Source organism: Monodelphis domestica, chromosome 7, assembly GCF_027887165.1.
Source record: "Monodelphis domestica isolate mMonDom1 chromosome 7, mMonDom1.pri, whole genome shotgun sequence".
Lineage (NCBI taxonomy): Eukaryota > Metazoa > Chordata > Mammalia > Didelphimorphia > Didelphidae > Monodelphis > Monodelphis domestica.
In genome coordinates, this window is record NC_077233.1 from 51,613,598 (window position 1) to 51,631,886 (window position 18,289).

The 18,289-nt window shown below is 41.8% G+C and overlaps 1 protein-coding gene across 6 annotated transcripts in view; it reads right to left on the minus strand.

Annotated features, from left to right (window-relative positions):
* Positions 1-18,289, minus strand: part of SRGAP3 (SLIT-ROBO Rho GTPase activating protein 3) — a 287,676-nt gene that overhangs the window by 77,719 nt on the left and 191,668 nt on the right. For all 6 annotated transcript variants that reach the window (XM_007500149.3, XM_056804578.1, XM_056804579.1 and 3 more), the window contains exons 5-10: positions 14,542-14,727; positions 11,477-11,605; positions 10,754-10,975; positions 7,576-7,677; positions 5,212-5,409; positions 1,630-1,714 (exon numbers count right to left, since the gene is read on the minus strand). In XM_007500149.3, the coding sequence (XP_007500211.2) occupies positions 1,630-1,714; positions 5,212-5,409; positions 7,576-7,677; positions 10,754-10,975; positions 11,477-11,605; positions 14,542-14,727 (922 nt within the window). The remainder of the gene's footprint in view (positions 1-1,629; positions 1,715-5,211; positions 5,410-7,575; positions 7,678-10,753; positions 10,976-11,476; positions 11,606-14,541; positions 14,728-18,289) is intronic.

Consider the following 18,289-nt stretch of genomic DNA (forward strand, 5'->3'; position numbering starts at 1 on the left):
TGTGCTAAAAAAATTTACAAATATTATCTCAAAATGAATGGATAAATGAGTCAACAAATGAACAAATATGAGACTTTTTCTGTCAGAAACCTTTCCTCCATGGAATTAGAGCAACAGCATGGGCAAGGATTTTGAGATGGGTAGGCACTGGGTATCCTGCTCATCGTTCATTATCCTTCATCCATCCAGCAACCATCATCGTCCCCACCAACATGTTATGAAATGTTTCTTTGATCTTGGACATTCTGTGACATCTCCATTTCCCTCTTCTCCCTTGGCCAATTTTGACCAGAAGCTGAAAACCAGCTCAGGGCCACATAGGTCATAAATGGTAGTCAGGATTCAAATCCAAGTCCTCTGACTTTGAGGCCAATCCACTTTCCACTATCCCACACTATTTGAGTTCTCCCTCCTCTGAATTCCCAGAGCATTTATTGTCTCCCAGGGCATATCATTGAGTACTTCCTTGTTCTTTTCCTGTTATCTACATTAAATATAGATATAGGAATGTTTGTTCCTAAGGCAAGCAACATAAATCATAAATTGAGTTGTGATCATGGTTGGGGTACCATGACACCTCTGGGAGGCTGTAACACCATATAGTTGGAGGATGGGGATGAGGGGTTAGAAAAAAGATCGGGAGAGAAGAGGAATTCTCCAACCCCATCTGGTAACTTGACAATTGAATGTTCATCTCTGCTGGTACTGGTTGCTGAGGGTCTACATACTACCATTGATGTCCACTCTCTAAACTTAGCACTGTAGAACAACAACCTTAGGTACAGTCCTAGTTACTGTTCCAATTTGAATCATATTATTACTTCACTGTTTATGCATTTGTCATACCAAGTAGCCTAGACTTATGTACTTCCTCTAAAGGAGGGGAAAAGACTGTGTCTTATATTTCTTTTTACCTCCCCAAATATACCTTTATATGTCACTATGCCAATGTGTAACAATGTCTATATCTAGGAATAAGCAGTAAGAACTCAGCAGTTATTTGCTGAGTTGTTGATTAATTGATCGACTAATCAATATATACTATAGTTGAATATTTCATGATGAGAATAGTAAGTGAATAGAAGGCTGGAAAAGCTGGATGTAGAGGGGAAAGTGGACTTATAGGTTAGGGAAAGTATATCTTGGGAAAAGCTGTCAAATATTAATGGAGCCACTAAATGTAGTCCAATTGCCATTCTCCCCTCTCAGTTCCAATGTTTTTTCCTTCCTCTCCACCATTTACCCCCTTCTCTCACCCTCACCCTCTAAGAACTTCTACCAAGAGGACTTTGGGAACAGAGGTCCAAGGTTGGGGAAGAACCCTGCCTTCTCCCCCATCCTCCACCTTCAGTGTGGACACCCTCCATGCTACCCTGGCCCTAGAGTCAGAGGGATGGTTAAGCATAGCTCAGGGAATGAAGGAAAGAGGGAAATGACAATCCTTGGCCAGCTACTCCTAGAGAAATCTCTCCATTACCAACAGAACCAGGCTTCAGCTGAGCATCTGCCTCAGGGAAGAACATTTGGCTGGTTACAAAAAAGAGCCAACACCAGGGAACTCCATCCATCCTATGGGGCTTTAAAAGCAGGTAACAGGACTTCTCCCTGGATCTGGAGTGCATAACTCACCTTCTCCAAGGGTCTGCTTCAATAAATCATGCTTAGCCTGGAGCTTGGTGATAAGGTTACTGCCATTCACATATTCTTTAAATTTCTGGAAAACAGAAGGCAGAAGAAAGTTAAAGATGGTGGGCCAAGAGGCTGGCTCCCACATCTGGGGTTTAAGTTGGTATGCGAAGAGATGGGCAAAAGGAGAGTGTTGCTCTCAAAAGGAACCCCAAAGAGAACTTGCTGTTTGCCCTTTCCCTCCTTGATCTTCACTCATTCTCTCTCTCTCTCTCTCTCTCTCTCTCTCTCTCTCTCTCTCTCTCTCTCTCTCTCTCTCTCTCTCTCTCCCTCCCTCCCTCCCTCCTTCTCCCTCCCTCTCCCTCTCCTTCCCTTCTTCCCTCTCTCTATCTCTGTCTGTCTCTCTCTTCTTTCTCTCTCTCCCCCTCCCCCCTCTCTCCCTCTCTCTATCTCTGTCTCTCTCTTCTTTCTCTCTCTCTCTCTCCCCTTCTCCCTCTCTTTCCCTCCCTTCCTCCCTTCCTCCCTCTCTCCCTCTCTCTATCTCTGTCTGTTTCTCTCTTCTTTCTCTCTCTCTCTCCCCTCTCCCTCTGTCCCCCTCCCTTCCTCCCTCTCTCCCTCTCTCCCTCTCTCTGTCTCTGTCAGTCTCTCTCTTCTTTCTCTCTCTGTCTCCCCCCCTCCCATCTCTCCGTCTGTCTGTCTCTCTCTCTTCCTCTTTCTCATATTGTTCTGTTGATCTCATTAGCCTCCAATCTGTTGTCCCTGGACATGAATTTCAGGACAGGGTTTGGGCATACAAGGAATTCCAGAGACAACAGCCCACTGAAAGCCCTCTTTTGTCAGCTAGAGCTCAATGAAGCAAAGGGTTCCTTCTGTCACAGGACCTAGTCGTGCCTTTTTGCCAACAGAAATAAAGCCAGAAGACTTTCAAGGGAGGGATAGGGAAGATTTTTATCAGTACTTGCAAATAGTAGCTTCCAAACAAGTCTTAGTTATTGGGGGGCAGGGAGCAGAATGGGGTGAGGAAGATAGTGTCCACTCTTCTAAAGACACGCTCAGCAGGCAGACAATCTTTGGTTTTGAGGCAATCTAATAATTTTTTTTTTACAACTGTGCATAAATTTCTACATTTCAAAGTCTTTTAGTGCATTTTCTCACTTATTCGTGCTGTAGCGGTTCTTACTGGAGAGGGAATGAGGACCTGTGAATAGAAAATCAGCCTTGAAGCCAGGGTGGCTTGAGATTTTAAGTCCCAACTCTGATATTTATTGGCTGAGTGTCCCTGGGCAACTCCCTTAACTTCCACGTCTCTAAAGCATCTAAGCATTTTAACCTGGGGGTCGGGGAATTTTTTTTAAATTGTTGGACAACAGCATTTCAATACAGCTGGCTTCTTTTGTGTTCCTATACACTTCAGTTTATATATTAAAACATGACTCCAATATGGGGCCATCAGTTTCTCCAGAATGCTAAGGGGAGGGACATGACACAAAATAGCTCTAAGACTTTAAGTTGCAAAAAAGGGTGCAACCTGAATTGGCAGGAGTTTCCTCATCTGGGAGGAGTTCCTTCTACCAATAAAATCACAATAAAAACTACCAATAAAATCTCCTTTTTGAGGAGAAAGGCTGGTGCATGCTATCATAGAGCAATAGTCTGAGTTCAGAAGATCTGAGTTTATGTCTTGCCTCTGACACTGAGTAACTGTATGGATCTGGACATCAGAGTTTTAAAAGTTCTCATTTTATAGAAGTATCTGGGGCACTGACAAGTAAGGTGACTCATTCAGTCACAAAGCTACTAAAATAAAAAACGATTTCTATTATTACTACAAATCAACAGTTAAAACCCATAAAGTACATTAAGGCAGACAAGGTGCTTCCCCCCAATAGACCTGTGTAAAAGGCAGGACTGGTCGGTCTTATATTATTCACATATTTTCTAGATAAGGGAATATGAGGTTCTAAGAGACTAAAGAATTTGCCCAAGGATCACAGGGTTGGTAAAAGGCCAAGCTGAGATTTGAAACTAGGGTGTCTGCTTCTCAGCTTGCTCCTTTTACCCACTATCCTCACTGCCTCTGATAGATGCTTGTCTATGCCCTGAAGGCTAGATTTGTATTAGGCTGATAACTCATTTATCTTCGCCAAAATGGGTTCATTTGAGAATGTAAATAATCCTGGAGACTTTGTTTTTCCATACTTGGGTTCTCAATCAATCTGTGAGACCCCAACTCCATCCTAGGACTGCATATGGCTTTCCCAACCTTCACAGGATCAAGGAATCAGGAAATTGGACAAAATTTCAAAGCTAGCAGCAACTTTAGAAGTCATCTAGTCTAGTCCAACATTCTTATTTTTCAGATGGAGGTCAAAGAGAAAGGCCAAGTATAAGAGCCAAAAAAGCAAGTATGAAAAAACAAATTGCCATTGCAGATTTCCAAGTGCTAACACATATAGAAGTACTATGATGCCCTTGGAAACATCTAAAGAGATAATTAGGGAACACCAAATTTTTGTTGTTTAGTCATCTTCAGTCATGTCTAACTCTTCTTGCCCCTATTTGGGGATTTCTTGGCAAAGATACTGGAGTGGTTTGCCATTTCCTTCTCCAGCTCATTTTTACAAATGAGGAAACTGAGGCAAACAGGGTGAAATGACTTTCCCAGGGTCACAGCGCTACTAAGTGTTAGAGGTGAGATTTGAATTCCTGGCTCTAGGCTCAGCACTCTATTTACTATACCACCTCGCTGCCCACTAGAAAATGAATTAGGTGAATAATGCTTGGAAATGATAAAATAAAATATATTTTAAAAAAAAAAGAAAATGAATTAGGTAATAAATAGCATCTAGTGCCCCTCTGTCAATGGTATTGGCCAATTCTGCCTTTTTCCAGGGAATGGCTTATTCTTATTAATCACCTACACTAGGATCACAGAATTAGTGCTACAAAAAACCTTAAAGGTCATCTAGTCTAACACCTTCAGTTTATGGATGAGGATAAGAGACCCAGAGAGGCTAACAGGATCCCACGGAGCCAGAACTCAAGCAGAGAAGCCCACTGCCCCATGCTGCATCACATTACCCAAGAAACATAACCTTAGAGGGCATCCCAAATACCCCAACCAAAGGGGATAAAAATAAACTGGATCCTTGTATGGAGAGCCGGATGGCTGACTGTCAATCCCCTTGGATGAACACATGGACTGTTCTCAAAGTACACAGCAGAGCTTTGCCATTCCACAAACATAGCTCGACAGTTCTCTCATGAAACCTGGCACCTGCCAGTATGACTCACACTCATTCCAGCCTGCTCAACAAAATACTTAGAGGTCTTCATGGAATAACTCGTGAGCTGTAATGAATTTACCAAGTGGCAAGATTACCTCCACTCTTGCCCTTTACTAAAATCTCCACGCTCATTCTCTTCTCTCATTTCAGAAGATGCGGAGGTGGCTGATTCCATGCCCCATGTGTGTGCCCTAAGGACCATCTAAAGGGCAGGCAGAGGGGTCCCACCTGCTCCAGCTGCTCCCTCACCCCTTCCCCCCTCCTTCGGGGCTCCCTCTAGGCTCAGAACCCCACTCACCGTAAAGTAAAACATTTCAGTCTCCTGCTGGTTGGCTCGCCTCTTGGCAATGTTGATTTTGCTCATGTAAGTCTCAGACGCAGCAGACTTGATGGATTCTGTGGATCGACTGTGTTGGAAGGCATCAGAGACATCAAAGTCCTCCACTGTCAACATATCCTGCAGGGTCTGCATGGTAGCATCCAGGGTCTTACGGACCTGGGAAGAGAAGAAGGAGGACAAGGAAGAGGGGAATCAGAGTAGCAACCCTTCCATGGATTTCTACAGTAACCTTTTCTCTCTGTCACTGTTACTTAATATCATCCTCATTATGTCTCTAGAAGGAACTGCAGAAGCGGAGATGTAAGGCCAGAAAGGGTTTCAGAAGCCAGCTAGGTCCAACCCTTTCGTTTTCCAGATGAGGAAACAGAGACCCAGGAAGTTTTTGTAACTTGCTCAGAGTCCCATAGCTAGTAAGTGACAGATTTGGGGTTTGAATTCTAAATTAGGTACAAAGATATTAAGTAATTTGTCCAAAGTGGTATGATCCCCATCTTTCAGGTGAGAAAATTGAGGCACAGAAAAGCCATCTGACTTGACCAAAGTCACCCAGTTGGTTAGTGGAAGAACCTGGGTTTCCTGAATTTGGAATAATTTCTAAGCATAACTTAGAGGGATAGTCTGAAATCTGAAGAACATGAGAGTTACTGGAGAAGGAGCCCCTTGGGCTCAAACAGGATAATAGTCTTAATCTCTTTGATCTGGGTTTAATAGAGGCACTATTTAATCAATCAATCAATATTCAATCAAGAAACTTTTATTAAGCATCTATTTTGTGCTAGACACTGTGCTAAGTGGTGAGTATACAAAAGAAGGCAAAAGACAGTGCCTGCCCTCAAGGATCTTATAATCTAATGATGAAGACAAAATGTAAACATATATATATATATATATATATATATATATATATATATATATATATATATATCAAGTTATCTACAGGAAAATAGGAAATAATTAAAGAGGGAAGACATCAGAATTAAGAGGGGCTCACCTAGAGAAGGTGAAATTTTAGGTGGGACCTAAAGGAAGACAGGAAGGCATTAAAGGGAGAGAGATAGTTCCAGAGCAATAGTCAAAAGAGCAGGGAGACCACAGAGAATGCCTGGAGTTGAGAGACAGGGCATCTTTGAGGCCAGCATCACTGGGCTGAAGGGTATATGATGGGGAGTAAGGTATAAAAAGACTAGAAAATTAGGAGCAGGCTAGGTTCTCAAGGCTTTTAATACTAAAAAGAGCATGTTATATTCATTCCTGGAGGTAATAAGCAACTTTGAGCTTTCTACTTTAAGCATGAGGAGAGGGTCACAGGGAAAATTATCCAAAAGAACAAATCATCTTATCACCTAATAGGGCAGCTAGGTGGAATAATGGATAGAATGTTGAAGCTGGAGTCAGCAAAATCCAAGGTTGAATTCTGCCTCAAATTCTGATTAGCTATACGACTTTGGGCAAAACGCCCTCACTTAGTTTCAGTGTCCTTGTCTGTAAAATGGGAATCATAAAAGCATCAAGCTTACAGAACTGCTGTAAGGATCAAATGAGATAATCTGTGTAAAGTAACTTGCAAAAGCTTGAATTGCAAAAACCTTGAAGTACTAAGTGTCAGCCAATATTATTATTTCCTTTTTATTCAATTATCTTCCCCCTCTGCAACTTCCGGAAAGAAATATACAGGATGTCCCTAAAGTCTTAGTACAGTATTAAGCTTTAATAGCTTAATTTAATAGCGGTAAGTTATTAAAGCTTGTAACTGCTCTAAGTCTTTGGGGACAGACTATATAATTTTTTTAAATCTCCACATTATTCCCACCCAGGTTGGTATTGGCAAAAGCCAGCTAAAGAACTTAGAATGACTTCATTGGCTAAAGTTCAAGAAAGGATATTTAAAAAGGTATCAATAATCATTATGCTCCAATCAAGCCTTCGAAGGTTAACACTTTGGGAAGATCATGTTCCTAGTTTCTACCTGTTCTGGGTTGGGTTGAAGCTCAGAATATGATAAAAATTAACCCATCCCCCCCCACCCCCTGTCTCATTCCACCTTATCATTTGTTGTTGGGGCAACTAGGCGGTTCAGTGGATAGAGAGCCAGGCTTGGAGTCAGGAAACTCATCTTCTGAGTTCATGTGTGGTCTCAGACACTTACAAATTGTGGGACCCTGGGCAAGTCACTTAAACCCTACTTGCCTCAGTTTCCTCATCTGTAAAATAAGCTGGAGAAAGAAATGAAGAAGAGAAATGAAAACTCTCTAGGGGTAATTTTACATCTCCATTCCTAGCCTGGAGGAAGGAAACATACCCAAAGGGGAAGGGGCTTCTCACCTCTTCATTCTCTATCTTGAGGGTGGCTAGCCGAGACTGGAGCTGGTGGTAGCGCATGAGCAGCTCTGTCTGGACTGGCTGCTGGGCACTCACTTGACACACCTGCAGGAGGAAAAACAAGGCAGGTTGAGGAAAGGTCTTCATCTTCGTTCCACCATCCCATCCTCTTTCCCCTACTCAAGGATCAGGAGAACATGAGCCATGACACAGCCTGGCATGGTAGAGGGAGAGATCTACGTTTAATTCCTGCCTCTGCACGCACTGGTTGTATGACCACTTCAAGACAACCTCGCAGCATCCTCCAGCAACCCTTTTGAACAGAATCCATGATGGAAGGCACTGGTAGAAGGAAATTTCCCTCCCTTAGAAGTCTATATCACAGCAAAATCATAGACACAGACCAAAAAAGTCACACCAGAGCTCCTTCAGCCTAATCTTCTGCCCCTGATAAGGGGGCAGAAAGCGATGGCTTGTAAGAGATTATAATGGTTCACCTCCATTCCTCCAGCATGGCCCTGAGATCTTCCTTTTATCAGAGCCCCCGGAGCTTAGAGATTTTCCCTCAAATAGCGTGAACCCCTTTTTGTGATCCAGTGTCTGCTCCACGGAGCCATTATCCGGCTCAAATGAGATAGGGCTCTGCAAACTTTGAAATTTGCAGAATTTTCATACGTGCCTGTTATTGCTATTATCACATAAGATGTCATTACTTCTAATATCATAATACTTATATACAATTACTTATAACATGTAGCATGTTAGTACTTTATTACATGAATTTTAGAAATATACCTACTATTAATAATGATCTCATATGCATAAATTTAGGTAAAATTTTCTTGAAATCAATTTATATTTTCAACCTTTCTCAAGGCTTGAGGCCACCAGTGCCATAAATGTATTCCCTAGTGTGAAAAACATAATCTCTTGCAATTTTAAAATCAGAGCAATTTAGATCTGAAAGGGACCTTGGAGACCTCTCAGTCAAAAGCGTCACTGATGATGGAACTGAAGTCTGGAATAGTCTTGCCCAAGGTCAAGAGCTAGTTATTGAGAGCCTTAAAGAGGAACCATAGCAGAAAGCAAAGATATTTAACCTTTTGTGTGTTTCAAAACCTCCTCTGATGGTTTGATAAAGCCCTTTTCAGCATCATGTTTTTAAATGCAGAAAATAAAATTCATGGGACTATAAAGGGAAAAAATTCTATTGAGATACAGTTATAAAAAATTTGAAGCTCCTAGAACCCCAAGTTCTGAACCCCTGGTGGAGATGAAAGTGTGCTGGGCTGAAGGCAGGGAGAATTATTCTCCCAGAAGAGCCCTGCGTAACCTTGGGCAAGTCACTTCCTCATTACTGGTTTCAGTTTTCTCATGTGTAAAACAAAAGGGCAGGACTGCCTCGCCACCTACTCGGTAATAATATCTTAATTATGTTTTGCATCTTATGGCTTAAAAAGCATTTTCAGGAAGTCGCCTGAGTATCAAGGTTTAAAAGTGCTTAATAAATGTCTGTTGTTGACTGATTGATGGCATCCTCCCACCATTGTCAATCATACTGCACAGTCAGCTCTGATAGCATCTAAAAACAGTGTGTCCATGGCGTGGAAGAGTGGTAGTCTGCTTTCATCTGACCGGTGGTACAGTGGGTTTGAAGATAAAAGAACTTGGGTTCCAGAGTGAGGTTTATGTGACTTGCTTCATTTCTCAGTTTCCTCATCTGTAAAATTTTGAAGACCTTCAATATCCCTTCCAGCTCTAAATTCATCTACTCAGTCCTACTTTCACCATAACTCAGTTCATTGTCTCCATTTTACAATTGAGGAAACCGAGGGATAAATAACTTGCTCAACGTCACACAGCGCTAAGTGGAAGACTCAAGATTTGAATCCAAGTCTCTACTTCAAATTCAGAGTTTTCTCTATCACCACAAACTTCAGAACTTGCTTTTCTAACTTGACCACTCTATGACCCTGATCCTATATCTTAGGTATCTCGACTTCAATGTTCTTTCCTCCATACCACACTGATTCTAGGGAAGTGCCTGGCTCCAGCATTCCAGGTTTTTTGTGAAAACACTTCTCTAAATTCTGATAACATTCCCTCTTGTCCTTGGGAGCAGGTTTCCTGTCTGATAACAAGAGACAAGCTTCAAAGGGCCCAACATAGTGGGTCACTTTACTTCTCAGAAAAACATTCATTCACTAAGATAATTTTCTTTACAATGGCTTGAGATTTATTGGGTTAGTAGCAATCAACCTCTCTTGATTCTGAGAAGTAAACTCAGCTTTGAAACCTATTCTGCCTGTAGGACAGACTTCAAGGGCAGGATTCTTAATAAAATGACATTGAGTCAAAGGAAGTCATGGCAAAGGTGACAAGGATGGGAAACATCAGTTTCCCAGAAGCAGTAGTTCTAATTTCCAAAATGGAAATTCTTTGGGAATCAACTGGCTATGAAAGAATTTTATGATAATGCCCTCCCTCTAAACTTGTAGGAAGCAGGAGAGTGGCTCTTGTGTGTCATCCATCCCTAATATGACAATTTCTTTACGGATTTGACCATTACAATGGTAATAGGGAAAGTTCTGGATCTAGAGCCTACAGACCTGGATTAGAATCTTGGTTCTCCTTCTCACACTTATGTGACCATAGGCAAGCTGGATAGTTTCTCTGACCCTTAATTTCCTCCTCTGTAAAAAATGGGGATTAGACCTCCAAGATCCCTTCCAACTCCACAATCTATGATTTACTACCCTAGCTGGGTCAGGAGATTTGAGCTATAGCCAAAGTCACTGTATCATGGCAAATCATGGGATCATAGACTTTGAGCTAGAGGGAAGTCATCAAGTTTGATCCTTTATTTAACCAGTGATAAATATTAGACCCAAAGGGAGAAGTGAAGTGGTAGGTTCACCCCACATGGAGGTCTACAAGCAGAATTTGAATGGATGGCCACTTAGTGGCTATGTTCTAGCAGAGATTCTTTTAGACTGGACCATAGGGATGCTGAGGTCCCATCTAACTGAAGTTCTTTTAGAATTCCATTCAGTCTCCCAATCCAATGATCCTAGATGGATGGAAGAATTCACAGACTGAAGGAGAAGAAATTAAGGGCATGGAACCTAAATAGTGGGAGTAGATGATAGCGATCTTGGGAATTCCAGGCTACATGTCTTACCTCATCCCCCATATGGGGTTGGAACTCAAACTTGAGGGGTGGGCAGAAGACCTGGTTACACATGTCCATGACTGTGTGCTTGTCACTCCTTGCATCTAGGTTATCCACTGCATTTTCTATGACATCCAGCCCCTCATGGCGAGAGGTTTCCAGGTTATATTCAGCAGAGAGGTAGGTCCTGAAGGTTCGGGCCAGACTGGTATGAAAGCCCAGATCACAGCACTTGAGGATGGAGAGGAGTCAAAAACAGAATGGTCAAGGTACAACAGCTGTTTCCATTTCCAATATGATAAATAGTGACCAGAAGATACCCATAAGTAACACTTTCACCTCTAAAAGCTCCAGGGAATTTTGGAATTGGCATATTCTGAGAGTAAAAAAAAGATAAGTCTGTCTCTCTACACCTTTATGGACCCAGAATTGTGATTCATTGGGATAGGGTTTCCCAAAGAGGAAACACCACATATCCATATAGAGAGGTGTTTTCTTTGCCATTTGTATTGTTTAGAGGGTTGTGTAGAATATGGTTTAGTGATTTGCCCAGTCACACAACACTAGAACATGGGACAAAGACAAATGGCCCTGGCCAGTTTTCTTTGAGTATCTCCAGGCTCTTGGTTCTCTCAGAATGGGTCTCAGGAGAAGCCCAACAGGGTCTATTTGATCAGCCAGTTCCGAGTCTCACTTAGTACCAAGCAAGAAGGAAAAGAAGTGGATACTTACGTCGATCAGATCAGAGACATCATGGATGTAATATTTGCTGATGGCTGCATTGGTGGCCGCAAGGTTCAGCAAATAATCATTCCGGGCCTTGGTGCACTTCAGTTTATTCTCTGAGTACTTGGCCTGCCTCTGGAGGGGGACAGAAACAGGCCCGGAAGCCCAGTGAGTCTGACTTGCTCAAAACTGAGGTTCTGATTTTTCTTCCAGGTAGCCGACTTGGCCAAAGAATGGCCAGACTCTCTCCAGGTCAGCCCAAGCAGAGAGAAGGTGTGATGCCCACTTAAACCTCAAGCTTGATCCCTAAAAGGGCAAAGGGAAAATGTTCTCCCTAGTCCAATTCTCAGGTTTCAGCTGGTTTAACTTTTCCTACAGGCACACCTTCACCCATTTTAATGAACTCTGAAGCTCTTCTCTGTCATCTTCTTTTCCCTCTGAAGGTTTTGCATATTATTTTGGAGTTGGAAAACCCAGACCCAGGCAGCTGGTGCTCCTTTGGTCACTTTATACCCTGGTCTAAATTCCAGGGAGCTCTGCCTCCCTCATTTCTTCCATTTGCTTCTGGCTGTGTTTCTAAGTCATTAAGGCCTTGTTAAATTTTAATCCCACCTTCCATGGTAGTTTGTATAAGTAGCTCATCTCCACCAGAAACAGGCATGATAGCTCAGGTTTAAATAGCACTGTGCGCGAGAATTAAAATCTCTATTTTAGTGAAGATGATGAAGAAATTGGCCAAATTCCATTGCCTCTCCTCACACCTTGTTGTCTTTAATAAACACATATTCTCTTTCCTCAATTGAACCATGATGAAAAAAACACAGGGGTCAATGGGAAAAGGCTGGACTTCAGTCAGAAAACCAAAGTTCTAGTCCAGATTCTGTTCCATTTAGGCTGTAAGACTATGAGCATGCTACTTCTCCTTGGTTAAGTCTCAGTTTTCCCATCTATAAAATAGGCATAATACCTGTACTAACCTACCTCCTAGGCTTGTAAGGGATGAACTTTGTAAATTCTACAGTGCTCTAGAAATGGGAGTTATTATTATCCATTGTCTAAGGGATATGCCAGCAGCCATAAACTTGAATGATAATTAAATCATTTCCCTTGCTTAACTTTGTATATCTCAAGTGTATATCTTAATTGATCACCATCCAACTAATCAGAACTCTCAATTAACTGGAATTTTTGTCTTCAATTTTTTGAAAAAAAAAAGTGAGAAATTATATGAAAAGAAACTGGAATCTAGGATTTAGGTAAAAATAAAACACATGTGTTTTATAAAACCTTCCAGATCTACAGGAATGGTCTCACCAAATATTGAAACTGGGAGGGTCCTTGGAGGAAGGTCCACATCCCACATTTCAGATCTGCAGAAACAAGGGCTCAGAAAGTCAAAATCACAACACCATCTAATGGAAAAGTTGGGACAAGAACCTAGATCTCCTAACTCTCAGTCAAATGCACCCTTCGTTATACCACACTGCCTCTTCTCTAGGTAAATGACTTTGTTGTTCTGGTCTACAGTTTTAATAGAGTTGGATCCAATAGGATGTTAGTTCAATAAACCTGAATGGCTTGCTATTGCTTGTAGAATGACATAGAAACAACTCTGGCCCCTACTGACCCTTCCAGGCTCCTTACACATTGTTCCCTCCCTGTGCTCCCAATCTAACTGAATGGCCTTCTTGGTGTTCCTCACACAGTACACATACATCTCCCTCTGCCTTGGCATTAGCTATCCTCTGAGCCAAAATGTTCTACCTCCTCACATCCTTCTCTAATTCGTAGAATCTCTTATTTCCTTCAAGACTCAATTCAATCCCCAGCTTCTACACAAAGTCCTTCCCGATTCCCCAGCTATTCCTCCTGTCTTCCCTCCCTCTCAGAATTACTGTGTATTTATTTGGCTTTTATTCTGAATATATTCACTTTTGTGTATGTTCCTTCTCCTGATAATCTGTGAACTCCTTGAGGGCAGAGATTATAATTTTTTCCCACCCTTGTATTCTCAGTGCTAAGCAGAATATATATCTTATATATCTTATATAGATATCTTATATATATATATAATATATATCTTATTGTTTAGCTATTTTCAGTCATGTCAGCCTCTTCATGACCCCTTTTGGGGTTTTTTTGGAAAAGATCGTGGAATGGTTTGCCATTTCCTTCTAGTATATGTTTAATAAATGGATGCTGATTGACTAAAGTTATTTTTTGTATTTGTATGCTTAGCACATAGTGTCCATGACAGACATTAAAAAAAAACAAAACCCTCTTACCTTCCATCTTAGATTCAATTCTGTGTATTGGTTCCAAGGCTAGGCAATGAGAGCTGGCCTTGGAACCAAAGTGACTTGGGTCACATGACTAGGAAGTGCCTAAGGTCAAATCTGAACCCAGGACCTCCCTCTAGGCCTAGCTCTCAATCCACTGAGGCACCTAGATGTTCCCACATCATAGACATTTAATTAACACTTGTTGCCTGATTTATTCAGGGCAAAGACTAATTTGCTTTTATCTTTGTAACCCTGAGTCTACCCTCATGCCTTGCATATAGTAGACACTTAAATGCTTGCTGCATGGATGTGTTGAATCTAATAATATAGGTGTCAAGAAGTCTAATCACCTCAGTTCTGAGTTAAATGAAAAAGTTCCCCACTAGGTGTTTCATCTCCAGCTTCCTGCAACCATTCTGGAGCCCCTTCTATGCCCTCAGTCCCCCCCTGGGCTCCTCTGGTTGTTCCCCCAGGCTACTAACTGGGGTCTGAGACCAGCTGCACATCTGCTAATAGACTTCATTAGTTTGGTCATCCCAGGACTAACTGGAATGTGCTGACTTGGCTTGAATTTGACAGATGCTGTTAGACTCTCTCTACTCCCTCTGCAGTCTCTGGCTCTGCTTCATGACTAACAAGGGCAGGAGAGCACAGGTATCCTCCCTCTCCCCAAGCTCCACACCCAACTTCCTGCATGCTCTGAAGAGAGCAGGAGGTGCTGCTCCCCTTGAAGTGTCCCCTCTTGGGGACTCCCCAAACCACCCACAGAAGCAGTCCCCCACCACCTGCCTTCTCCTTCATCTTCTCCATCTTCTTGACAGAACTCCGGCGTTGGGGCCGGTCCTCATGCCGGAGCAGATTCATACCAAGGTCCCCTGATTTATTGAACTGCTTCTCCTCTTGCTTCTCAGCCTCTTTTAACTTGCTCTCAGCACTAAGGCTCTCTGCGTGATACATGTGATAGGTTTTCATGACCTAGGACACAGAAATGAGAGAAGGTTGACATCCTGCCATTTTCCTTTGACTTTTCATGTCCCTTACACAAACCAAAGATGTTGTCTAACTGTCCGCCACACAGGTCATGTTCATTCCTACCTCCATTTTATTCTATCCACTTGTAATGCTTCCTCTACCCCAATCCTTTCCCAAGTCATTTTCCATTCATCCTTCCAGGCTCAGCTCAAGTTACTCCTCCAGGATACAGATTAGTAGGACCTCATTTTACCAGAACTCAACAACACAAATTCAGGCATACATGAGTGAATGGAAATTTTTTTAAAAAGGCAGAAAAATACTTCAAATTTAAAAATTTAATTACTTATTAAATCTGCGCCATTTCCCCAAGCAGCATAATGTCTCACAGCAGCTCATCTGATCATGCTTATTCTCTCTGAGAAGAGTTAGTGTGAGGTGAGTCATTACATTATTTTGCACAAAACGTTAGCTCCTGTATCAGACTTTGACTGGAGTTCTCACTTGTAACAAGTCATATCTATATCAGAACAGTGCTTCTCTTTGTTTCATTAATGCTGTTTGGTCATTAATAATAGGCCCAAAGTTCCAGAGTGGTAATGCTGGTAGCTCTGATAAGTCAAAAAAGGTTGTAAAGTGCCTACATATGTTCATATAAAAAATACTTCTTAAATAATAAGGTTCACTATTCTGTGTGATTTTGAAGGATGAAGGATTTTTGGAAAGTATTGGTGGTATGAATGAGGTTCTATTGTAATTTCTCCTATTGCTGATCATATTGCTGTACTTATTGATTACATCTCCTGCTTAATGTAATTCCTACCATCCCCAAACACCACAAATTTAAGAGACCAGAATTAAAGGCTGGGATGCTCATCCCAGTACATTTGGAGAGAAAAAGGCACATGTGCTGTTCTCCCCTAATATGCTCTGAGTCACATCATCTTCTTTCATCATCTGTCTCTGGGACTTTGGTTTCATGTTGTGTAGAGATGGCAGAAATGTTCTGATCTATTTGAGAATGCAATCTATGAGGCTAATTGCACAGATGCACAGCTTAGAGTACAAAGAGCGATGGAGCTATAACTCAGGGCTGCTCTTCACCACAGGGGTGCCATCAGTGGGGGCTAAGAGACTGGGGAGGAATCTGATTATGGGCAACACTGGACAGAACCTCTGGAGGCTGCAAAGGTGAGCTTTTCCATGGTATGGAAATCCAGTTTATTCTAATGTAGACTGACTTTAGAGGACCACAGAAAATAAAGTCTTGAGGTGCTAGACAGCATACAGGCATGCAGGGGAATCTTTCAAGAAGGAAGTGGCAAACCACTCTAGGATCTTTGCCAAGAAAAATCCAAGGAGAGCATAAAAATGTAAAAGATATGACATCAGAAGATGATCCTTTAGGTCAGAAGGTATCCAACCCTTACTGGGGCAGACTTTCAATTATAGTAGAAGACAGAATAGTCTGGTGTGCTATGATCCATGGGATCATGAATACTTGGACATGACCGAATGATTGAACAACAACAGTTAACATAGACAAGACCCTTCACCCACTCTGGACTTTGGTTTCCTGACTGGACATGAAGAAAAAGCTAAAGAGAGGCAATGAAATTACACAGAGAAGAAAATGGATTTAGAATTCAGAAGACCTGGGAGGTAGGACTCTTGACTTGGCCCTTCTGGACTCTGAGTAGCCCTTCTAGGAGAGCAAACTTGACCCCAATCCATCTAGCCAAGAAGATGAAAAAAAGAATCCCTCAAGATTCCAAGTTTTATTGTCTCCCCCCAGCCAATGGGAAAGGAGTCAGGGAAGGCCTCCTCCCTCACCAATGAACTCTTGGACTCCATTTCATATTTCATGACTCTGACACTACTTCTATTGCATCAAGCTATGCTTATTTCATCCAAAATTCATTATTCCCATTTATCAGCAACTCCCTCAAGCAAAGTCTTAGTGTGTCCTGGTTCCTTTAGAAGAGTTATTAAATGCTTCTACAGGTTTCCATGCTCTAAAGAATAAATAAATGGCCAAAACACCAGGCTTGTAAAGAATTTGTGCAAATCAAATAAGCTACAGATTGTACAGAAATCAACCTCCTTTTCTGTGTTGACTGACTCAATACATACACTGCTTACTAGTTTGGGATTGTAGGTTAGAGGATATTAAAGTAACTTACTCTTTCACAAAAATAGTTAGATGCTTGCAAATTCTGGAGCACACAAAGAATATTAAAAACAGAAATTATCAACTCTTCCCCCCAACTCCATCGCTACTATTTTTTAAAAAACCAAAACATTAGAATCCTTGAATATTGGGACTGAAATAATAGAATAACAGAACTTTAGATCTGGAAGGTATCAATAAATTGAACTGAATTACTCAAAGTAGCACAGAGAAAGTTACAGGCTACAACATGCATCATGCTACTGACATAACATTTCATTGTTGGTCCAGACCTGGGATTTCATCTGGGTACAGAATCCCAGATTTGGAACTGGAATTACAGAATTGGAAACTCTCTCCAATGCTGCAAACTGGCAACTTGCCCAAAGTTTAGGATCCAAGAGAGTTGCTGGGGGACACATAGCTTTGAGAGGTAAAGGAATTTATTTCACTTGTCCCATAACCATATCCCAAGTCTACCTGATACCAAGGCCAGGTTTTACCTCTCTGAAAAAAACACCAAGAACCTAGAGTTTCTCCTGTAAGTGTGGATCAGAGTTATGGGTCCAAATCTAGCCTCAGATAATTCCTACTGGTGTGACCCTGAGCAAGTCATTCCCCCCACCCCCATTGCCTAGGCCTTACCACTCTTCTGCCTTGGAACCAATACATAGTCATTGATTGTAAGATAGAAGGCAAGGGTTTAAAAACAAAACAAAACAAAACAAAAACAAAACAAAACAAAACAAAAACCAAAGGAAAAGGAAAAGGAAAAGGAAAAGGAGAGGAGAGGAGAAGAGAGGAGAGGAGAGGAGAGGAGAGGAGAGGAGAGGAAAAAGGAAAGGAGAGGAAAGGAAAAAGGAAAGGAAAGGAAAAAGGAAAGGAAAGGAAAAAGGAAAGGAAAGGAAAGGAAAGGAAAGGAAAGGAAAGGAAAGGAAAGGAAAGGAAAGGAAAGGAAAGGAAAGGAAAGGAAAGGAAAGGAAAGGAAAGGAAAGGAAAGGAAAGGAAAGGAAAGGAAAGGAAAGGAAAGGAAAGGAAAGGAAAGGAAAGGAAAGGAAAGGAAAGGAAAGGAAAGGAAAGGAAAGGAAAGGAAGGGAAAGGAAAGGAAGGGAAAAGAAAGAGGGAAGGAGATGAGAAGGGAAGGGAAGGGAAGGGAAGGAAAGGAAAGGAAAGAAGAGTAGATCAGAGACCATTTCCACATTTCATAGCTTTCCCTTAATCCATTGGTTCAAAGCTCCTTAACTTCCCTTACTTCCAAATTAACCTGTTTATCAGCAGCTTCTGCTCAGAGCATGTCCAAAGAGCCTAGCATTCCATCTTATCATTGACTGTATGTGAAGCATCTAGTAGCAAAACCAGGTTGCTGCAGATACAAAGAGGTCCCAATCTTGGGCC